The sequence below is a fragment of the Arvicola amphibius genome, chromosome 4, assembly GCF_903992535.2.
Source record: "Arvicola amphibius chromosome 4, mArvAmp1.2, whole genome shotgun sequence".
NCBI classification, from domain to species: domain Eukaryota; kingdom Metazoa; phylum Chordata; class Mammalia; order Rodentia; family Cricetidae; genus Arvicola; species Arvicola amphibius.
In genome coordinates, this window is record NC_052050.1 from 108473316 (window position 1) to 108494092 (window position 20777).

At 46.8% G+C, this 20777-nt stretch overlaps 1 protein-coding gene across 2 annotated transcripts in view; it reads right to left on the minus strand.

The window, feature by feature from the left end:
* Sh2d4a (SH2 domain containing 4A) overlaps nucleotides 1-19520 on the minus strand; it is a 58448-nt gene extending 38928 nt beyond the window's left edge. Inside the window, exons 1-4 of one of the 2 annotated variants that reach the window (XM_038328860.1) lie at nucleotides 19054-19520; nucleotides 13870-14238; nucleotides 4634-4790; nucleotides 2817-2988 (exon numbers count right to left, since the gene is read on the minus strand). In XM_038328860.1, coding sequence (XP_038184788.1) covers nucleotides 2817-2988; nucleotides 4634-4790; nucleotides 13870-14050 — 510 coding nt within the window. In that variant the 5' untranslated portion in view covers nucleotides 14051-14238; nucleotides 19054-19520. The remainder of the gene's footprint in view (nucleotides 1-2816; nucleotides 2989-4633; nucleotides 4791-13869; nucleotides 14239-19053) is intronic. The other variant, XM_038328859.1, reaches the window with a different exon arrangement.
* Between the last annotated feature and the right edge of the window lie 1257 nt (nucleotides 19521-20777).

The window sequence follows — 20777 nt, forward strand, 5'->3', positions numbered from 1 at the left end:
AATGCTTCATTGCCATCTCACACTCAAGGTCTCCTGAAGGTCATTCAGGAAGCCCTGGCCCAGGCCCTGATGTAATGGGGATGTGTGGAAACCCGTAATTTCCCTCAGAGCACTTATTACCATTCGACATTAAACATTAGCTAAACCTCTCCACACCTCCCCATCAGTACAGTTCCTGGTGGCAGTGGTTATTTTTACTCCAACTTTGTTATCTTGATGCTTTTTTTAAAAAAAAATAGAATTTAGTAATTAAATCAGGCTTGAGACACTAACCTTGTCTGTGAGTTAAAACTATTATTGGGAAAGAGAAGGTGAGGGAATCAACCCGCAGGTGTTAGGGATTAACTTGGTACATTTGTATGAATTATATCTTTTACCCATTCCCCAGAACTCTCCTTGATATTACTAGTCTCCCTCTGCTGCCATACCAAACCATGACAGACGCGGTAGTTTACACTGGCAAGGTTTACAAGCAAAATATAAACATGCCATTAAGTGGATTCTACATATTAAGCAGGAGCCTGCCTTCCATATGGAAAGATGGCAGCCTCTCTGAGCACCCCACTGCTAAGGGAACCTGAGCAAACTTTACAACAGAACTTGGCAGGACCCCCTCCCCCAACACGGGGAAAGCAGAAAGAGAAAAAGAAAAAAAAAAAAACTTTGTCAACCTCCATATTTCTTAAGTCTAGATGCTTCCCTTTCCCTTCCCCTCCTCATCACTTCCCACTTGAAACTCCAGCAGACAAAGGAGCGGGACGGCACCATGCCATGCATGCCAGGGAAGCTTATGACACGTTTGAACAAGTCTGATCATGGTAGATGTTTAGTGTCTGTTTTAACCTTTTATCCTAGTTTTGAAAAATGTAATTACTCTGGCGATGTAATTCCAGCACAGATATAAGCATGCACGCCTGGGTTTCTTGGGGCTCTGGCTGTTGCTACTGCTCTTCATTTTAGAGGTCTTAGAAAGAGAGTGGCTTGGCGGGGGCTTAGTGTAAGGCATGTTGAGGGCACATTGAGTATGAGAAAGTTTGATTGAGAAGAGGAGGAAGACCTCAGCGAGGTCTCAAAAGCAAAACTTTAGAACTTTGTACTAAAGACTACAAGTCTTGTATTTGTGGCGTTTCTTCATAGTCTGCACAGTAAGGACACAGTCACTAGTAGAGGTCAATGGTTGAGGGGGGCCAGAAAGCCAGCTTGGCAGTTAGGAGCACTGGCTGCTCTTCCAGAGGACCTGAGTTTGGCTCTCAGCACCCTCATGGCAGCTCACAACTGTCTGTAACTCTAGCTCCAGGTTATAAACGCCCTCTTCTGGCCTCCTTAGGCAACGTATATACATGACGCCCATACATAAACACAGATACCCATACACATAATATAAAAACAAATAAATAAATCTCTGAAAAAGAACTGACAATTAAGGAGTAACGTAGGAACCATGAAGACCTAGGCATGAACGAGACGTTCAGCATGCTGCCTAACCAAGGCTACCCTCAGACTCCTCACTTGTAAGACAAACAAAGATGGACGTTTCAGGAAGGCTCAGTCAGTAAAGCACTTGCTCTGCAAGTGTGAGAATTTCGGTTCAATCCTCAGAACCCATAGAGAGAAGTTGGGAGATGCATGCTTGCAATCCCAGCACTGCAGAAGCAGAACCAGAAGCATGAGAATGTCTTGCTCACTGCCCCCCAGTCTAGTCTGACTGTTAAGTTTCAAGCTAATGGGAGACTATCTAAAATGAGGTAAATGACTTTCTTCACAATGACACCAAAGAGTTCTGTCCTTCACATATATGCACATACACCTGTGGTGCTCACATGTGCACAGAGTACATAAAAAACAAGTAAAACAGACAAAGAGAAGTGGTAGCTAGCTCACAGTGCTGTGAGTGCTAATGGAGACACTCTGTAGCCTGCTCTGCCTTTGCCACATAATAACCCTAGAAACACGTTAATGATTAGAATATTATCAGACTCAGAAGTAGGCAGAACAGAGATAACCATATCCCCGTGGGCCAGCCTCTAAGTGAGCTTCGGGCAGCTTCCCTAGTCACATACAACCCACGTGGATGTGAATGTAAGTCAAACAGTAGCAAATCCTCTGTTAATTCACAGCATAATTAAATGTCTGGCAGAATACTGTACTTTATAATGCATTTTATTGTTCTTCCAAACTATAATCCAAGAAGCAAATTATATTTGAGCTTTCTAAAGTACCTGGTCCATAAAAGAATTCACACTAGTTCTTAGCATAAAATTCTACATCCCATGCAGAATCCATGAAGCCAAAAGGATGCTCATGTTTAGAGCCTGTTCATTAAGAAAAGGAAGACTCAACAGAATGCAATCTAACTTGGGAATGGGCTGAGTCCTGCTCGTGATGTATCTGGGAATAAAGTTTTATTGGACCACAACAATACTTGCTCATGTGTGTGCAGTCATGACAAGGATTGTTTGGCCCACAAACCATACCTTATTTACTATGTGACTTTTACTGAGAAAAACAACAACAACAACAACAAACAAACAAACAAATGAACAAAGCCATGCTACAGACGTGGGGAAAATTGAAAACATATTAAAATGTCTAACTTTACTAGAGTTTCTTCTTAGTACTGGCCCCATTGGGGGAAAAGGTAATGCTTAACTGTACTCATGAAGTACAAAGTAAAAAAGTCTCTACCCCGCAATGTAAGGTGAATGGCAAGGCCTTAAAGGTTGGGGGTATTTGAGCTCCAGAGCATGCTCATTGTGCCAGTGGCTGCTTGCCTCTGCCGCCCTGACTGTGGGACTCTGCACAGTGGTGAGACTCACGTGGGCTTTGTCTTCACTCTTGGTTGGTATTGTTCTGGGTCCTTGCCCTGATGTCTCCTCTGCAGCTGCTTTCCTGGTGACATTCTGAGGCTCCAGCTTCTGTAGTTCTGGCTGAACACAGTTCTGTGACTTTGTTCTCAAGCTATTGGTGATTTCTGCAGACTGCGCTTTCCTGCCGAGAAACAAAGGGGAAATGAGCAAAACATCCTTCGAAAGGAACAGGCCTTCCCAAGTAGATGTCTACAATCCAACCAAGAAGAAAACAGCAGCAGCTTGCTGACTGTAATGCTTATCATCTGGTAGGTCTTTGACCAGAACTTTAAAAACATTACCTAAATCTTTATAACACCATCTGAGGCTGTCCTTGCATTGTAATAAAATGTTCAGAGAAATACTATAATTTACCCAAGACCACATAATGGTTTTGTCAGAATTTGAACCCCAGGCTACCCAGCTCCTGGCTCAGCTAGGTTGCCAGTACAGGTTGCCTTCTTATGGCTATCCAAAGACTATCCCTGCATTGCTGTTTTATATGCTCATTTATACTTTTGACCTCATGAGAACTGGAGTGAGACACTATTAGTCTTAGGGTGCTGAAGTTGGTTCCCCACATCTGTTCAGCTCACCAGCTCAGAATGGGGCTGCCCAGAACTAGAGGAGGGTACCCAGCAGAGGTGATAATCACCTGCCTCTGTTCCAAGTCACTCGTGTCCAGTTGACCATGTCAATTTCTCATGAAACTCTCACTGCCCCTAGAAGAGGTTCAGACTCCTATACCCAGCCCTCAGGGTACCTTAAAGCATCACCCCATCTCTAGGGGTATACATGGTGTACCCCAAGCAGTCAGAAGCTTTCACCACTCCCAACAGAGCTGTTCAAAATCCTGACTACATCCTCTAATTTCTCTCCTAACCTTCTATAGCTGGATAACCAACTCTTCTTCAAGGCTCAACTCCGATTTCCCCTCTTCTATGCTGCACAATGCTGGGCTCCCACCTGGAACAGGGCGATTCTGTTTACACCTCAGCCAAGCCTGTGTCTGCATTGCAACAACTGGTTGTGCATTTTGCCTTGTTTCCCTCCTAGGCTGGAATGAATTCTTCTGACTCCCTCTGCATTCCTGGTGCCTGGCATAGCGCAGACTCTGTCATCCAGCTGCCCACAGCTGGCTGCATCCTATGATGTTGCTCCAGGAAGATGCTAACCTAACCGAGCAGAGGTAGAGCAGGGGGAGCCAGCATGCTCATGCAAATCAGCCCTGGGATGTCCATGTGAGCCCAAGCAGTTGTTGGGCAGTACTGCAGGCCAGAAGGGTATCGCTGAAAGCTCAAGCGAGCTTTCTGGGAAGACCTAAAGTGATTCTTTTGACCCTCAAGTGTCACTGTGTTCTCCTACCACATGCTGTGAACAGGAGGTATCACTACAGTGTGTTGCAGCTGAATGTGAAATGCCCCATATGCTGGCGAGGCTGGATACTTGGATCTAGGTGATAGTGCTATGTGGGAATGTTGCAGAACCTTTATGAGGTGGAGTCTCACTGGAGGGAGTGTGTCATCCGGGCCAGTCTTGATGTTTTATACACCAGCCCCATTTTCTGCTCACTCTGCCATCTGACCACAGGTATAATGTGACCAGATCCCTGCCACTGTGCCTCCCCAGCCACAATGGACTCTATTCCTTTTTAACTTTGAGACAAAGAAACCTTTACTTCCTTGAGCGGCTTTTGTCAGGTATTCTGACACAGCGGTGATGAGAAGGAACTGATACACTGCCCTTTAGCATGCAGCCAGTCTCCGGCTGGGGCGCAGCTCGCCTACCTGAGCTCCGAGTCCTGCGCTGCTCTCAGACGGGCCCTCTCAGCAAGGATCTCATCACAGAGCACGTCGTAGGGCTTGTCTAGATGGTGTTCGCCCATCACCCAAACCCATACCTTCTTATCAGCGCCCAGCTTCCAATGGACAGATTTGCCATTCTCTGCAAACAAAACAAAATTTGGGTTGAGCAGACTATTTATTGGATATTATGCTATTATGTGTCCTGATCACTTTAGTATTTGTCAGCCTTGGGTTGGGAGTGGTAAAACAACCTGCTCGGGAGCAAACAGTGACGCTAGGGGCTGTGACGGCTTCTTCACAAATATGATGGGCCTGGTGCTTCCACCTGCCAGTGCTGAGAGAGAATAACCTCATTCACGGCGTTCATTATCCTTTAGGGTAAGAGAGTGACCTGGCATCAGGAGTTACCCAGAGCTGAGTATTTGCTCAAGCATTTGGCATTTGCACTACAATCACAGCACTTAAAACAAGCATTTTAGAGTTAGAATGGTTTTATTCAAACATTAGCCTTGCTATCTACCTTCTGTGTGACTTAGGAACATTCGTATCTTTAAGACTGGATTTCCTCATCTGTAAAATGGGAACACTAACATCCATTACAATGATGGCTGTGAATAACGAGCATGCCAAGGATAATAGGAGTTCAGCAGAGGTTACTGGCTATCACCAGCCAGCCTATTACTTACTTATGGGACTGCTTGGAGATTCACACCAGCATGTGAGAAGATAATACGACCTGGATAGTATGACACTTGGTGACTTAAATAACCCTCGTGTACAATTGGTACCAGGGGTTGTCTTACATCTAGTTTCTGAGCTCCAGAAATGTAGCCAGATGGAAGGTTGGGCCCTGAGACCAGGGAAATGTAACGTGTGATTAGGAGAGGCCAAGAAATACAGTCCTTAAAGTAAAGGGATGGATTTGGGATCTGCTCATGTCATTGTGATCCACAGTTAGCTCTAGCCAATACCTTCAGACCAGCCCCGGGTGCTGAGTGTATGAAGGGGATGCCACAGATGCTGGCCAACGCTGTATCCCTTAGATATCCACACTGGGCTTGCCTTCAGGCTTCTGCTAAGCAGAGGAAGCTTTTCGTTCAAGCGTTCATGTGCTATTGGCCCACTTCAGAGTGCTGTCTCTGGTCGCATTACAAAAGCGGGCTGCTAAACTTGATCTCTGCTTTCTGCTCTTCTCCAGATAAATGAGCTCATCCTGTGGCCTCGGGAGTGCTAAGAATGGTTGAGGAGAGTGGGGCAGATTTGTACAATCTTTACCATGGGACCTAAAGGCCAGAAGGAACTGCCTTGACCCTGCTTTCACACGTAGAGACACAAGTGATGGGGGATCCCAGATAGAAGGGGAGATGGCACCCTGATTGATCTCCTGGCAATAGGCTGGTCTTGCAGTTTCAGGACATGCCAAATGTTTCATTAACTCCAGAAAGTTGTCATGCCTCATAAAATTGCCTCTAATTCACACTTCCGAGGCCAGCTGTAATATTTTACTATGCCCATCTCTCGCCCTTCACTTAGGTAACTCTCTGCTGTTATTAACAACAGGAAGCTGACAGCTAGAGCTGACAGTGGTAGGGTACCAAAAGAAGCAAAGACTGGGAGCCCAGAGAGTCGTTGCTTAGCTGGGACTCCATATGAACATCCCCAAAACGGTTTTCATAGAGTCTGCAGGTCGCGGGTGGCAGTAGTGACTCTGGGGGACAAGATCTTGCCCTAGGATGGGACAGACAAAGCCTAGAAATGCAGGTGACCAGTGGAGAGTTTGCCGGCAAAGAGTGAACAAGAGCTCAGGAAGCTGAAAAGGGCCACAAAGAAACCACATCTTCCAGAATTCCCCGAGTTGGTACAGAGAGAGAGAGTGAATCAGGTTGGGACTGGCCAGGTGGACTTGAAAATTACCGTACCCATATTATCTTCGAAATCACTGGACTAGCTGACCCACAGAGAGAAGAAAACCTTGGAGAGAACTTGGAGAAGCATGAGCTTCATTCATGGGCAAAGGAAAAAAATCCAAAGTGTTTATCAATATATGCAAGTGAAGAATTCTGATTTTCCAAATAACTGAGTAAGGTAGAAGATGGCGGGCCCGCACAGCCCTGCAGATGAGAGGGAAGAGAAGGGCGGTACTAGGTGATGCTGAGGGACCAGGAATGCCGGGAATCCAGGAGCAGGCAGGTGAATGGGAATGGTGAGAACCAGGCAGCTTAGGCAGCAGGAATGTGTTCTAGAGTCCACGGGTGACCAGCATGAGGATTTAGCTGTTGACTCAGCAAACATTTCCAGGATATCTGTACATCCTGGCACTACTCTAAGGACCTCGGGGACAGAGAGAGCAAAGCTGCGTGGGAGAGCTCCTCAGACTGAGGAAACAGGCAGGGCTGTCCCTGGGCTGCTGGGAGGTGTCCAGGATGCCAGGATGAAGGTCAAAGGGGGAAGGTTGCAGAGGTAGGTCAAAGGAAAGCCTTGGCTGGAATGTGGCTCAGCTGGAAGGGTGCTAACCTACATGACTGAGACTCTGGGCTCAGTTTCAAGCACAGCCATAATCAGGCATGGTAGTTCACACCTGTGTACCCAGCGCTTGGGAGGTAGAGGCAGGAAGGTTAGTTCAGTGCTAACCTTGGCCACTTAGGAAGCTGAACTTCATTCAGTCTGGGATGTGTGGGACCTTGTAACTGAAAGAGGAGGAAAGAGAAAAGCAAGACTAGGTCATGTGACTCCTAACACACCCCTTTACAGAAAAGGTATAAACTGAGGACTTCTGAATGCAGCTTATGCAATATCTCTTTTACACTCTAACACCACCCCGCCGTCTGGATTTTCTGTCCACCTCTCCTGGAAATTATATGTACACTTAAATCTGAACACGTGGAGGGAGGGAGTTTGTATAGCACTTCCACATAATTACAAGGTCTTTGTTTCTCCAGTCTTTTAACTGTGACTGTACAACCACAGGTCTCTTTATGATTGTTATCTCAGGGGCGCTTGCAAAATTATTCTAAAACCAGCTTTTCTAGAAAAGTGGGTCCGTCTTGCTTGGGGACTACATCATAAGTAACTACATCACAAGTAACTCCCAAGCAGAGCCTTGTAGTCACACCTCGCTCTTCAGAGAAGCGTTTTCTCTGCAAACCCTCTAAGGAGGCAGTGCTAGAAAATGCCGTATACAAATGGAGTGTCACGTCTCTTTCAGGGAAACGGCCAGACTACTCCAGTCTTATGTTCCTGTTACAGGATAGCACTGCTGTGTTTGCTGTTTCCTATGCAATGGGTCCAGCAGGATTCAAGCTTCTTGTGCAAGCCAAGGACACGTTACAGTGAACCCTTCCCGGGTTATACCAATCACTATATATAATCCTAGGCTATTCTTTACCTTCTTTATCGCAAGTCCATTGAGCTCCACGAAAGCATTTTGCCAAGATAATAAACTGCAGCACATTGAAAGAATTCAGTACTAATATGTATGACCGCCAAAAGTAGGGCTCCTACAACCTTACTAAGATAGCCAACAATCCTAAGATTTTTCTGCACACTGAGGCCCCAGAAGCCTCTGGCGTATCTTCCACTGCTCTCCTAAGAACCCTCAGCCTGAAGTAGAAACCCAATGACGAACGTCAGCTACCAGGGACCTCTGAGTCCTCACACTGTGGTCCGTGTCCCTTCTGACTGGTGGACGTCTACACATACTCATCTTTACAGACCGCCATAGGCCATTCCTAGCTATATTTTATTGTGAGGCCATGGCAGCTCAGAGAAGGAACTTCAACATGATACAGCCATACTGAGAGGGGGATTCAAAACAGATCTGTGATGGCAAAGCCTGTGCTTAAAGACTATTTCTAATGTGTGATCCAAGCCGAAGTACTGAGAGTGGAAAGGGAGCCAGCAGCTAACAGGTGAGCTGGGTTGACCTACATTAAGGTTAATACAGTGTTCTTTCTCATCTCATAGGGTGAGGTATGGGTATGAACAGGCAGATCCATCTCTGTGTTCATTTTAACGAAGGCCAAGGCAAATTTCTATCAAGTCTTCCTCAAATTACTTTTTTTTTCTCCTATAATTTCTAATCCTGCTAAATGTGCTGGAGTTACTAACTCCAACGTCATTTTTAACTTAATAAAATTATATGCCTATTTTAGAGAGCAAAGACAGAGAGAAAGCTGGGTGACATGTCGGACACCACAGTCCCAGAAGCGACTGGCCGATGTCTGAGTGAGATTTCCAACCGAGAAAGTAGGCAGACGCGATAAATCAAGATGGGAGAGCGTGGGATCTAAGTGCAGCATGAGGGATGGGGAATGCAGTGATCGCCTGGAAGGCATGCGATACCATGGAGCTCAAAGGTAGGCAGACAAGATGCTGAGGCAAGAGCTTTGGTCAACCTCTCAGAAAAGACTAGGGATTTAACTGGACTCGAATTCAATGCTGGGTCCAGCTCTGATTCACAGGAATTGCATCTTTCCATTTGTTTCTTTATTTTCAAGAATAAAGGGGACAACACTGGCCTCACTGAGTTCCCACAAGTATTAAATGAAACAGTTTCAGTGTAAAGCATGAGCTTGCTGCATTATAACAAACAAGTACCCTGGGAGGGGCAATCTCCAAAGACCAGAAAAGGCAAAGTAAAATCTGAGAGATTTAGTGACTGGGGATAAGAAAGGCCAGACCAGAGCAACAATGTCTCCCCGCCATCTGGCTTTAGTGACTAGGAAGAGAGCAGAGCCATCATGGACCAGGGGTTGTGAGGAACTATAGGAAAACTTGGGAAGAGCTTTCTTTGTGGCCAGCTTGCAGGGTCATCTGGACAGAAACTCTCATGTGGTAATGACAAGCAGACCGAAGCTTGATGAAAAGTCTTTTGGCCATATGGATTTGAGCATGCTGTATAGAGGAAAAAGGGATCAGCTATTTGTCTAGCTAACATTTCCAGAGACGCCACTGCATTCCAGCTCTGCTCTATGGAACCCTTGCTTCCTGGAAACGGAGGACTAGCTAAAGGAACGTGCCTGTGCTAACAATAAGAGTCCAGCAGATGGAGATGGATCCAAGCCTTGCTCATTGTCCTGTAACTATAAAGAGACACCATGACCAAGGCAACTCTTCCAAAAGAATCTATTTAATTGGGGCCTCGCTTACAGTTTCCGAAGGTTAGTCCATTGTCGTCATGGTGGGGATCATGGCAACATGCACGGTGCTAGAGCAGCAGCTGAGAGCTACATTGTGATCCATGACAGATAAGTGGGGGGGGGGGGCGGGTGGCAATGCTGGGACTGGCTTGGGCCTTTGAAACCTCAAAGCCAATGTTAGTTGTCCATCTCGTCCAGGAAGGAAAATGGGGAGTGGAGAAAGGGAGAGGGAGGGGTTTAGAAAAGAGTGAAGAGGGGCCACAGGCCTTTTATGGTATAACCTCTGTATTGAGCAGAGGAATCCTTTCAAACAGTTATATTCCCTGGTGACTAAACATTCAAATACATGATCCCGTGTCAGTCATTCTCATTCAAACCAAATGTGTATCTCAGGCACATTTATCTCAAGGACAGATGGAGACACACCATTCCAGTCACCAGATCCTCACCTGGGCTTTGGCCTCCTAGGCTCTGCGTCATTAAGAATCAACAATAAACAGTGCAGGGGAACCACGTCTCCTGCTCGTGATTCTGTGATAAAGCACACAGGAAAAACACCGCCTTCTGTTTTAGATGCTTGTGAGGCATCTTTAGCAACTGCTCCGAAGTCCCCTGTTAAGCTTGTCACGTACCACGTTTGTTCACAGGACCCAATGGGGGGGGGGGGGTCGAAGCCAGGGTCTATTCCAGCTGTTTGCCCAAGGCAAGTTAATTAATGGCCAAGCGTCCCCTTTTCTCGTCCATAGAATGTAAAGAGTGCCTCTCGCTGTAGGCCTGGCTGTTACTGTTTAGTGAGAAAATAGACCAAAGCATTCAGCTGCAAGTCTGCATGAGACAGCACAGGAAACACTGGCTGGGGTTCCAGTGTCCAAATGGGGGCCACATCCATAGTGACGACTATTCTAACATTCTGACACCTAAATACTGGTGAAATGAACTCAAATAATGCATCTAACCCAAGATAGCCCAAAGTCTTTCCTACTCCTCAAATCTGGTAATTTATACCCTTTTCCCCTAAGCATTGGAAATAAACCCCATTTCTTCTCATGCTAGGCAGCCACTCTGAGCTACATTTCCAGCCCCAGACATTTCCATTTTAAAGCATTTTCCCATTTTCAAGTATGTGTGTGTGTGTATAGTATATGTATATATGCATTTTGCATGTGTGTGTAGTATATGTATATATTCATTTTGCATGTGTGTATATAATCATGTAGGTTCTCTTGTACATGCATGCATGTATGTCCATGATCCAAGGTTGAGGTCAGGAATCATCTTAAATGTCTCTTCTACCTTATTCAGAGAGACAGGGACTCAGTGAAACCCAGAGTTTACCAATGCAGTTTGTCTAGCTAGCCAGGTTACCCTGGGAGGTCCCCTTTCAAGACTGAAATTGCAGATGGGCTGACAAGACCACTCGGAATTCCCACAGATTCTGGAGATCTGAACTCCAGTCCTCACGTGTGTACAGCAAACACTTCAGTCAGTGAGCCATCGCCCAGCCCACATTTGACTTTTTATCTGAGGCAGGTCTCTAGGCTGCTCTTGAACTCACTCTAGAGCCTAGGCAGGCCACCTTTCTCGGGCTCCCAGGAAACATTCATTACACAACTATACCACCGAGATCATCATTACACATTCACCAAACCTCAATTCAGACTAGTGGTGTGGCCATGGGTGGCTCCTGCTACAGTGCTCAGATCTCCTGGTTATCACTTAGCAAACACAGTCTGTTCATGATTATCTCCTGCTTTATGAAAGACAGTGTCTCGTGAGGATTCGGAAAGTATCTCGTCTATTGTTGGTTAAATCCCTGCTGTTGATTATTTTCTCAGCCATTCCGACATTAACCTGAAGAGTCTAGAAAGGTAGGAGAATGCCATTGTGGTTTGTGTTTTTATAGAGGAAAGAACTTTTGGTGCGATATGGACAATGGTAGAAAGGAATGGGGAAAAGACAGATACAATAGCAAAGGCAACCTCCAAAGCCATGGCTGGGCTGTGAGCTGTGAGCAGGAATAGCATGTAGGCTGGGACAAGCTGGAGGCAGGCAGGGCTTGGGACAGATAGGATGCATATGCTAGACAGGTGAAGACACGCCTGGGAGGCCAAACATGATGCTTACAGGCTCAGCAAGTCCACAGCACAGACAGTGCCCTTGGGCAGCGACTGGGCACCATCACGCCGCTTTGGACCACTGTGGCTTCAGCTCCAAAGGCTGGCAAGATTAAATATGAGAAGCACTTGCTTTCTAGAGAAAATGGAAATCTTTTTCCTGCTCTCTGGTCACGAGAAGAACTGGTTTAATGACAGTGTCTCTCCCCAAGTGTTAATGGATTTAAAGGAATATTAAGCATCTGATAAGCAATATTGAGAGAACTTCCGCTGTTTTATATCAGCATATTAGCTGACTGCTTCTACAATCATTCAACTAAAATGGTAATTTTTTAAAAGGTGTATTCAAAACTCTGCAAGGAAGCAGTTAAGCAAAGTAATTGAAAGAATTTTGTTATCTGAAGGAAAGCAACTCAGTAAATGTGAGAAGGCCATAGTTTAGTAAGGGACCAGGGGCAAGCACTTCCTGTCTCACAGTCCCAAAGTCACCCCACTAGACCAACACACATCAGGCTTTCAATGAGGAGGGTGCCCTGGAGGAGCCGAGCTGTTTGATAAACTGCGCCTGGGGACACAAGGAGAAGAAGAGGTTGGCCAGCCCCAAGGCTTCAGCTCACCGTTACTGCGTGAAGGGAAAGTTGCAATCTGGACAGTGCAATGTGCAACCCCACAGACATGAGCACGCGTGCAGCTTTCCATGCATAAGACCCCTAAGGGTATATTTGCTTGCTTTGTCCTATAACACTGGGCAGTTAATGATAACTGCACACATTTTGGGAGGATAAGACACCAGGTACGTGCTTCACAGACCATCAAAAACACCAATAAACTATTGCTGTTCTCTCTTTTTTAATGTTATGTCCAGGACTTTTTGGTTATTGGTATGTGCCTGATCAATACCCTAGCCCTTAAACTGCATGTGTTGTATCAGGTAATAATCAAAATACTCCTATTTGTTTTTCTTATCAGTATATAGACCTCATAAAAAGAATTTTAGTTATAGTAGGGAGGCAAAGGCCACTAAACTGATTTCCAGTTTCAATCTGTGTATCTTGCAAGCACGCCAGTGGGATTTTCTCAACTATTGAAATCCTGAGTGGTCTTATAAAATTTTACTTTTCCTGGCTTGATAAAAAATAAAAAGAAATTAAGCATGAATACCTTGGTGAGTGACCTTGAAAACTGTGTGCCTGTGTGTGTGAGTGTATGCACGTGTGTATGTGTTTAGTTAAGTACTGATCCATGGCAGACTCTGTGTAGGGGGGGATTAATGTGCACTTTCTATATTTGTGCAAGTATACATTTATGTCAAAATGAATGAAGAGTTTCTCCCCTGATGGTCTCAAATGAACCCTTTCAAACTCCTAGGGATTCGTTCAGCCAGGAAGAAGATCATTTGAGAATTATTCCACACTAAACATATGCACGATTGCCATTTGCTTTCTTTAAGCAAGTTCCTTGTATTTTAACAGGCATTTCTTTAAAATGGTCACTTTAACTACCTGAGGTTGATGGCACTTAGTCATACTTGCTGTATAATTGGGGCAAACGTACTTTGCATTGTGGTGGTAAAGTGCTAAGGGGGATAAAGGCCACAAGTGGAGATTAAGGAGAACTTTTTGTTTTTTGGAGGTTCTGGGATGGACATGAGAGCCTCATGTTAGGCACGTGCTCTGTCACTGAGTTACACCCCCATTCCTTAGCACCGACTTCATGATACGTTAAGCGTCATCTGATTTTAGATAAAAGACTTAAACATATATACAACACGGTAAGTTTTCTGTATTTATGTGTGAGCCGATGCAGGCTTCCAGCTATCAACCTGACTTAAGGGGTTGAGTAGCATAGGCTCAAGCCGCAAAGTCACAGCTCATACCTGGCCAGCTAGTGAGAGATGCGAGCCCTCACAGCAAGGCAGCAGGGCCTTCTGCTACCACACCCACAGCACAGAGGCGGCTACATTTACCTTTCTTTGGTCTGGATTTCACTGGCAAGCACTCCTTTCTTTCCATGGCTGCTTCTCTTTCTTTCCATCGTCGGATCTGTTCCTCCCTCATCTTGTAGAACAAGATCTGCTTCTGCTCTTCGCTGAGCTCCGCCAGCAGGTCAGGGTCTATGAACATATCTGACAGTATCTGTTTCAGCATGCTTGCTGATCGCAAGAGCGTCTACACCTGCAGCAGGAGCTTCGGGAAATGGCGTATGCCACCAGCAGGCTGCCACTTGGGCACCTCCACAGACCTTCCCAGAGCTTGGAACACCCAGCAGTAGCGACCCACTGGGACAGGAACTCAGCAGATGGGTTTCTTTCTTGAACACTGTCCAGTGGACAAACCTGCAAGGAATATAACAGTCCCAATCAGGCAATCAAATGTACAGATTCCAGAAGGAAGCAGGCTAGGAAAGAAAGCCAGGAGACATAATATGTTTTTTTATTTCAAAGAGAAAGAAGGGAAAAAGCCAAGGAAATGCTTGGCTAAGAGTCTGTATAACCTCTATTCCATAACAGATACTTTATCAGGAAAACCCTAACTTTGAACACGCTGATCTCAGGAAAATAGAAATTTAACAGAGGTTTGTCTGGCCTCCTCCCAAAACATATCAGGGCCTCCCAACTGCCAAGAGCTTGGCTGAAAAGAACCAACAACAATAACAATAACTAAAGGGCACAAGAGGAAATAAAAATACCCTCCCCAAATTTCAAAAGAAAATATCACATTTGAGATATTTTCGGAAGAACAGAGCCATTCTCAGTGAAGTTAAAGAAGGAATAAAATGAAAGCCTGCTGTCCTCCTTGCCCATCTCTCCAGCACTGCATAGACACGACTGTATGCTTTCTCTGCTGTCCTCCTTCCCTGTGTCTCCAGCACTGCATAGGCACGACTGTATGCTTTCTCTGCTGTCCTCCTTCCCTGTGTCTCCAGCACTGCATAGGCACGACTGTATGCTTTCTCTGCTGTCCTCCTTCCCTGTGTCTCCAGCACTGCATAGGCACGACTGTATGCTTTCTCCTTCACAAAGGACATTTCCAGACAGCCCCACAGAGCCAGGAGAACAATGCAAGCACAAAAGAGAATACGCATGAACATTCTGGAAGATTACCAGTTCTTTCCAGGAACATAATTGAGCGACAGAAGTTTTAGGCCAGATAACCTGGGGGAAGAAGAGGTCACTGACCTCTGCCTTTGATTTATAAGTTTATCAGGCAGTTCCTTCAGAGAGAGGCTGTGGACTTGGGCAAGCCTGGTGTCACAAAAGCAGCACCACAGGTGGCGCTTCCTCTAGCTCTATTTTACTTAGTTTTATGTGATTTAATGTTTTCCGATGCCAAACCTTCAGACTGTCTGTCCACATAGCGTATACATGCATTATAAATGCACATATGTACACATATGCATGCCACAGGGGACAATCTCGAGCGCTCCACCTTGTCTGAGAAAAGATTTCTCTTTTTCTTGTTAAGCACTTTATAGACCACCCATGCTAGGTGACTGGAAAGTTCTGGGGAGTCTCCTGATTCCGCCTATCATCCCAGCAGAGGAGCAATGGGATTAGGTGTCGCTGCATGTGGGATCCTAATCCATTCTCACGCTTTATTTCCCCACCCATGTCCTGGCCCCAAACTCTTGCACTTTTATTATTAGAAAGAAATCTGCAGTCCTTTGAGACAAGCTCACTCAGTGGTCAGGTGCCCAGTACATCGAGAGCACTTAGACTCACTAAGTATTCCTCATACAACAGAGCCTTGAAGCTCCATGCGCTGTTCCTACCTGCCACCTATCCTCTCCCACAGCACTTAACTACTGGAATTCAATGGAACACCATACAAAGAGGAAGGCTAAACAGCACTAAAACTGACGCCATGACTGTAACTCTGTCAGGCCTCCCCCGTCAGGGCCCCTAGGTAAGATTGCATACTGCTTTGAGATGGTTTCCACAGGATTATACAATGTAGAGTCGATGTCTTATGATATTTTGGCTCCAGCACACCCTCACAGAATAGATCAAACCAAGACCATGCTAAAGGAAGAGTTTATAGAAGATATTCTTCTCCCACAGAAAGAATCTGGCTCTTTGGCACGCGTGACTCCAAGGTCTTGAGATAAAGGAGTAAATAAATAAAGTAAACGACTCCTGGCCGGGCAGTGGTGGCGCAGGCCTTTAATCCCAGCACTCGGGAGGCAGAGGCAGGCGGATCTCTGAGTTCGAGGCCAGCCTGGTCTACAAGAGCTAGCTCCAGGACAGGCTCTAGAAACTACAGGGAAACCCTGTCTCGAAAAACCAAAAAAAAAAAAAAAAAAAAAAAAAAAAAAAAAAAACAAACAAACAAAAAAAAAAACGACTCCTTGACGTTCCGGGAGCATTCATAGACTGCTGCGTTCCGTGACCTCAGAGGCTGATGCCCACAGAACAGGACAGAAGGGGACAGATGAGCTCTACAACCTCTGTTCTAGCCCCAGTCTGTAATCGCGTGGACAATATTAGAGGGTCAGAGAGAACTGAAAACCAAGAGCCAAGGGTGCATTCCTCTCATCCCTGGCCCAGAGTCGGCTGATAAGAGAATCAGCACTTAACTGTTGCCGGCACTCACTTGAATACTTAGCAGAAGTCATCTCTGACACCAAGAGGCCAGTCCCATTCTACAGGTGAGGAAGACAACGAGAGCCAAGAGGCTTGAAAGCATGGCAGTTACTGAATCCACTGCATTCACTGACTGCTACAAATTTACTCCTGAGCCCAGAAGCAGGGTGTGATTGCACTTTTAACATTTCAAAACAAAGACTAGAAAATCTCCCTGGGATGAGAACTGCAAATGTGGAGATACCTTAAAAAGTGCAGAAGCCCAACCCTAATCAACTGTAGATAGCTTAGAGGAGGCCAGAGAAGAAAACACCCCACCCAGGAATGAGGCGGTGCTGAGTGCCACACTGGCCTCCCTCTGGTTCTCTGCTTGCCGGTTAGATACTTTGTGTCCCCAGTGCCCATTCCCTGGCACTCTGTGAAGAGGTTTGCAAACTCCTTTTGTTTTGCCTTGTGTAGCAAACAGGGACTTCAGGCACTGAGGTTAATTAATCAGTTTTGTTTTGTAGTCCTGAGGATTAAACCCTGTCCCTTGCACATGCTAGGCAATTTCTCTGCTGCCGAGCTACAGCTCAGCCCTCGTTTTGTTTTATACTTCGAGACAGACTCTAAGTTGCCCAGGCCAGTTTTGAATATACTCTAGACTAGGCAGGTTCTGGCCTTCTGTACTGACTGCCTCTGTCTCCCACAAAACAGAGATTATAGACCCTGACACCAGGGCCAGCTTAATCATTCTTAAAAAGCAGACAAGGGGTTCCTGGTGTCCTGGAAGAATACGAAGGAAACCCAGGTAACAAGTGTCTGTGGGTGTTGACTATGGGCACCAGACTGGACTGATGACTCACTCCGGAGGACTCTCCTCAAGGCTTTCCCACGGCAGACCCCCAACCCAGCATGCCCATGGGATACCACAAAGGACACCAGCTCGGACTCCCAGCTTCACCTCCAGTGATGTTGGGAGGTCACTTGACATCTTTGGACTCAGTTCCCCAATCCATAAAATTAGTCTAGGAATCTTTGTAACTCGAGGACTGTGACATAAAAATCTACCTTGAAGTTACCGAGACAAATACAGGAAATAAATATGAGGAAATGAACCAGCCGGGGGTTTTCCTACTTTCACTCCTACGGGACACTCACTGCTGACACCAAGCCACCCAGTCATGTTTGGGTGTCATTCTGAGTGCAGTTGGTCGAGATGCAACACAAAGCGCAGCTCCACCAACTTGTTGGTCTTCTCCTGGGTGCCCTTCTTGAAAAGGACAGATAAGAAGCAGCAAGCCCACACCTGTTGCTTGCTCTAAAACTTTCTAAAGAGTTCTAAATTTGGTTAAGTTCCCAGGATACCTGAAGATCTGGTCTGACTTTCACACGTTCTGTTTTTCTATAACACAATTGTGTTTGTAATTAATATGGAGCCTAATAAATAATAATACCCAAACCACAGCCCAATCTATCATAAAAATAATGTGGTGTGTATACCAAGTATAAATTCGATTTATCTTTTAAACATCTACATCTTTCTTCAGGCTTTGGGGTTTTTTATTCAGTTTTTTTTTTTCTTATTCGCTTCTATGATGATTTTGAGAATAAAATCAATTGCAAGTGGGGAAAGCTGTTGGATGCTTTGTAAATGTTCTCAAGCACCTAGAAAATCTGTTCACGCCAAATCTTCACTTAAGTGTGTATTAATTAAATTTTAAAATTATAAATAATTACACTGTTTTGTTACAGAGGCAAAGAGAAGCTTGTTGGAGAGCTGAGGAGGGAGCAGTTATACTGCTTCTCTGGAACCATAGGGAAGAGAGACACCATTGAGAAAACCTACACACACCTAAGACCCATGAAGCCCTGGAACAGGAGAGGCCCGGGATCGGCTCAGCTGTCTGGAGTTGGGTTCTGGATTGAGCCTTGATCCAGAACCGCAGGGAGGGGACACCACTCGCCCCTCCCTGTACCACATGGGGGCGCCAGCGCTAGGGTGTCCATGCACCAGAATGCGCTCATGGAGTTCTGCGTGGGCTGAAACCAGTTTCCAGGGCTCTCTGTCTGGAAGGTTTCCCGGTCAGGAGAGACCCCTGGATCGGTGCTGATTTGCCGGTACTGCGGCCGGGACCCAGCAGCTGCAGCGGACCCAGACCCTCTCAGGTGGCTTCTGTCGGTTGCACCTGCCCCAGACCGGTGTAAACACTCACCGCGTGTGCGCACACGCTGCCCGTACCACACAACTTCCCCCGAAAGGCGCCAAGTCGCCACCGATTCTCCTCCCACTGGAGGCACGCGGCACATCGATCACAAGCTTCCCTATCCTCCGGTCACCACTCACCCGGCCGGCCGAGGCTGCAGACACTGGACACCCTATACAAGACACCGGACACCGACCGCCACCGCGGTCGCCGGTTCCGCTGGGCACCTGAGCCCGCCCTGTGCACAGTGGAGGAGGGACCGGAGGGACAGACGCGGCGGGCCAGGGTCTCACCACCCTTCTAGCCCAGGCTCCTGTGCTATTCCCCTCGCGCTGAAGACCCACCTCCCGCGTCCTACTGCCCGCTCACCGAGGTCACCTACCTGCTTAGGACCCTGAGCAAGGTGGCCCAGGTACCTGCCACCTTCAGATTGCCTCCGGCAGCTGTCCGGGAAAAGAAGGGAGGACCAGCTGAGACCCAGCCAAGAGGGCAGGCTGGGCAAACACTAGGGCCCAGAAGGACCTCAGCGTCCAGCTCAGAGCCCTGGCCCGCCCCGCCGCGCCCACATGCCGGGGTGAGTGACTGGGCGCTCCCTCCGTGCCCCACCCGGGTGCTGGAGACGCTCCAGGGCCACTAGGCTAGGCTTGGCTGCCTCCATCCAGCAACAGTAAGGCAATCAATCCTTGGTTAACCCAGAGCGCTGCCTGCAGTCTGGGATGGTTTGTCCCGCCATCTCAGAGGAGTTCAACTACAACAGCCTGGCCCTCTCCAAACTCCGATTGCTAGGTGGAGGCTGCGGAGGCGGGCAGGCCCTTCTGGGAACTTGGGTCCCGCAGGCCAAGTTGGCTCCTCCATTTCTGCGCCTGCAATTCCACAGCTTGCTTTCCCCTTTCTCTTTTGTTGACATTAAGTAAATTATCAAACTCTGAGGCATGTGTTACTCCAGGTGTGGCACGATCAAGGAGGAAAGCTTAGTAGAGTGGAAAGGTGAACAGGCCTCTTCTGTCAGAGAGGAATGTCAGGGATGTGTGGAGGGAAACAGCACTGGCTGGGGGAGGAACGAGCTAGGACCACCAAATGTGGGTACTGAGAAGCGCTATAAACGAGAAGCATGCGTGACTTTATGCAGCCTATCCAATCAGTTTAGAAGCTTGACGTGCTGGCCCCATGTTTATCTTAGGCTTTCCCAGCTGCAGAAAACCTTAACGCAGGGCTTAGTCTCCGCTGCATAGAATTGCATGTGAGGATCCCTGGCCCAGGGCTTAGTCTTCACTGCATTAAGTTGCATGTGAGGTGCTTTAGAATGGCCTGTCTGCCTCTGCATGGTGGCTGCATCTGCTCAGCCAGTGTCCTCTCACTCCCTGGATGGAAGCTAAGGAACTGGCCGATCAGCCAGCTAAGTCTCATGGGACACTGATGTTATCCGTTTTTGTCTTCCACATTCATTCTGTCTCCCTGTCCTGACAAGCCAGTCAAACAGCAGCATTCCCGCTCCCCCATCAGCCTTGCAGTTTCCCACTCAGGGTAGGAGCAGCGTGTGGCCCATTTGGCTGTCATGAGAGTTAAATGAGACAACGCATGCAAAAAGTGCTCAGAGCACGGCTGGCTAACATGTTCAAATGCTCGCTGCAGGCCAGAGACTATAGAGGCCTTTGCAGAAGTATTCAGAAGAGTTTCTGGCATGCCGTAAGTATTCAAACACAGTAGTTCCTATTATTCCATACCACATGCTATAATCTCATGTCCCCAACATTTCATACCAAGACTATGAATTATGTCTTCCAACTTACCTCAACTCTAGTCATCCCCAGCCATCCTAGTCAAAGCATGCACCAGCTGTACCAGCATTGGCCTGTGTGCCCAGTAGAACATAGCAGAAGTGATGGTGTACCATTTCCTAGGTCAGTTTCTGGTAGAGGCAAAGATTTGTTATCCCAGCACTCAGGACGCTGAAATAGCAATATAGCAGATCAAGGCCAGTGTAAGCTACTTAGTTGCAATGTGAGCCTGGACTCAGAGAGAAATCATATCTACAAGCAACAATGAAAGAGAAAAGTCTGTGGTTCTGTCTTTGTCTGTCTGCCTGTCTGTCTCTTCCTCCACCAT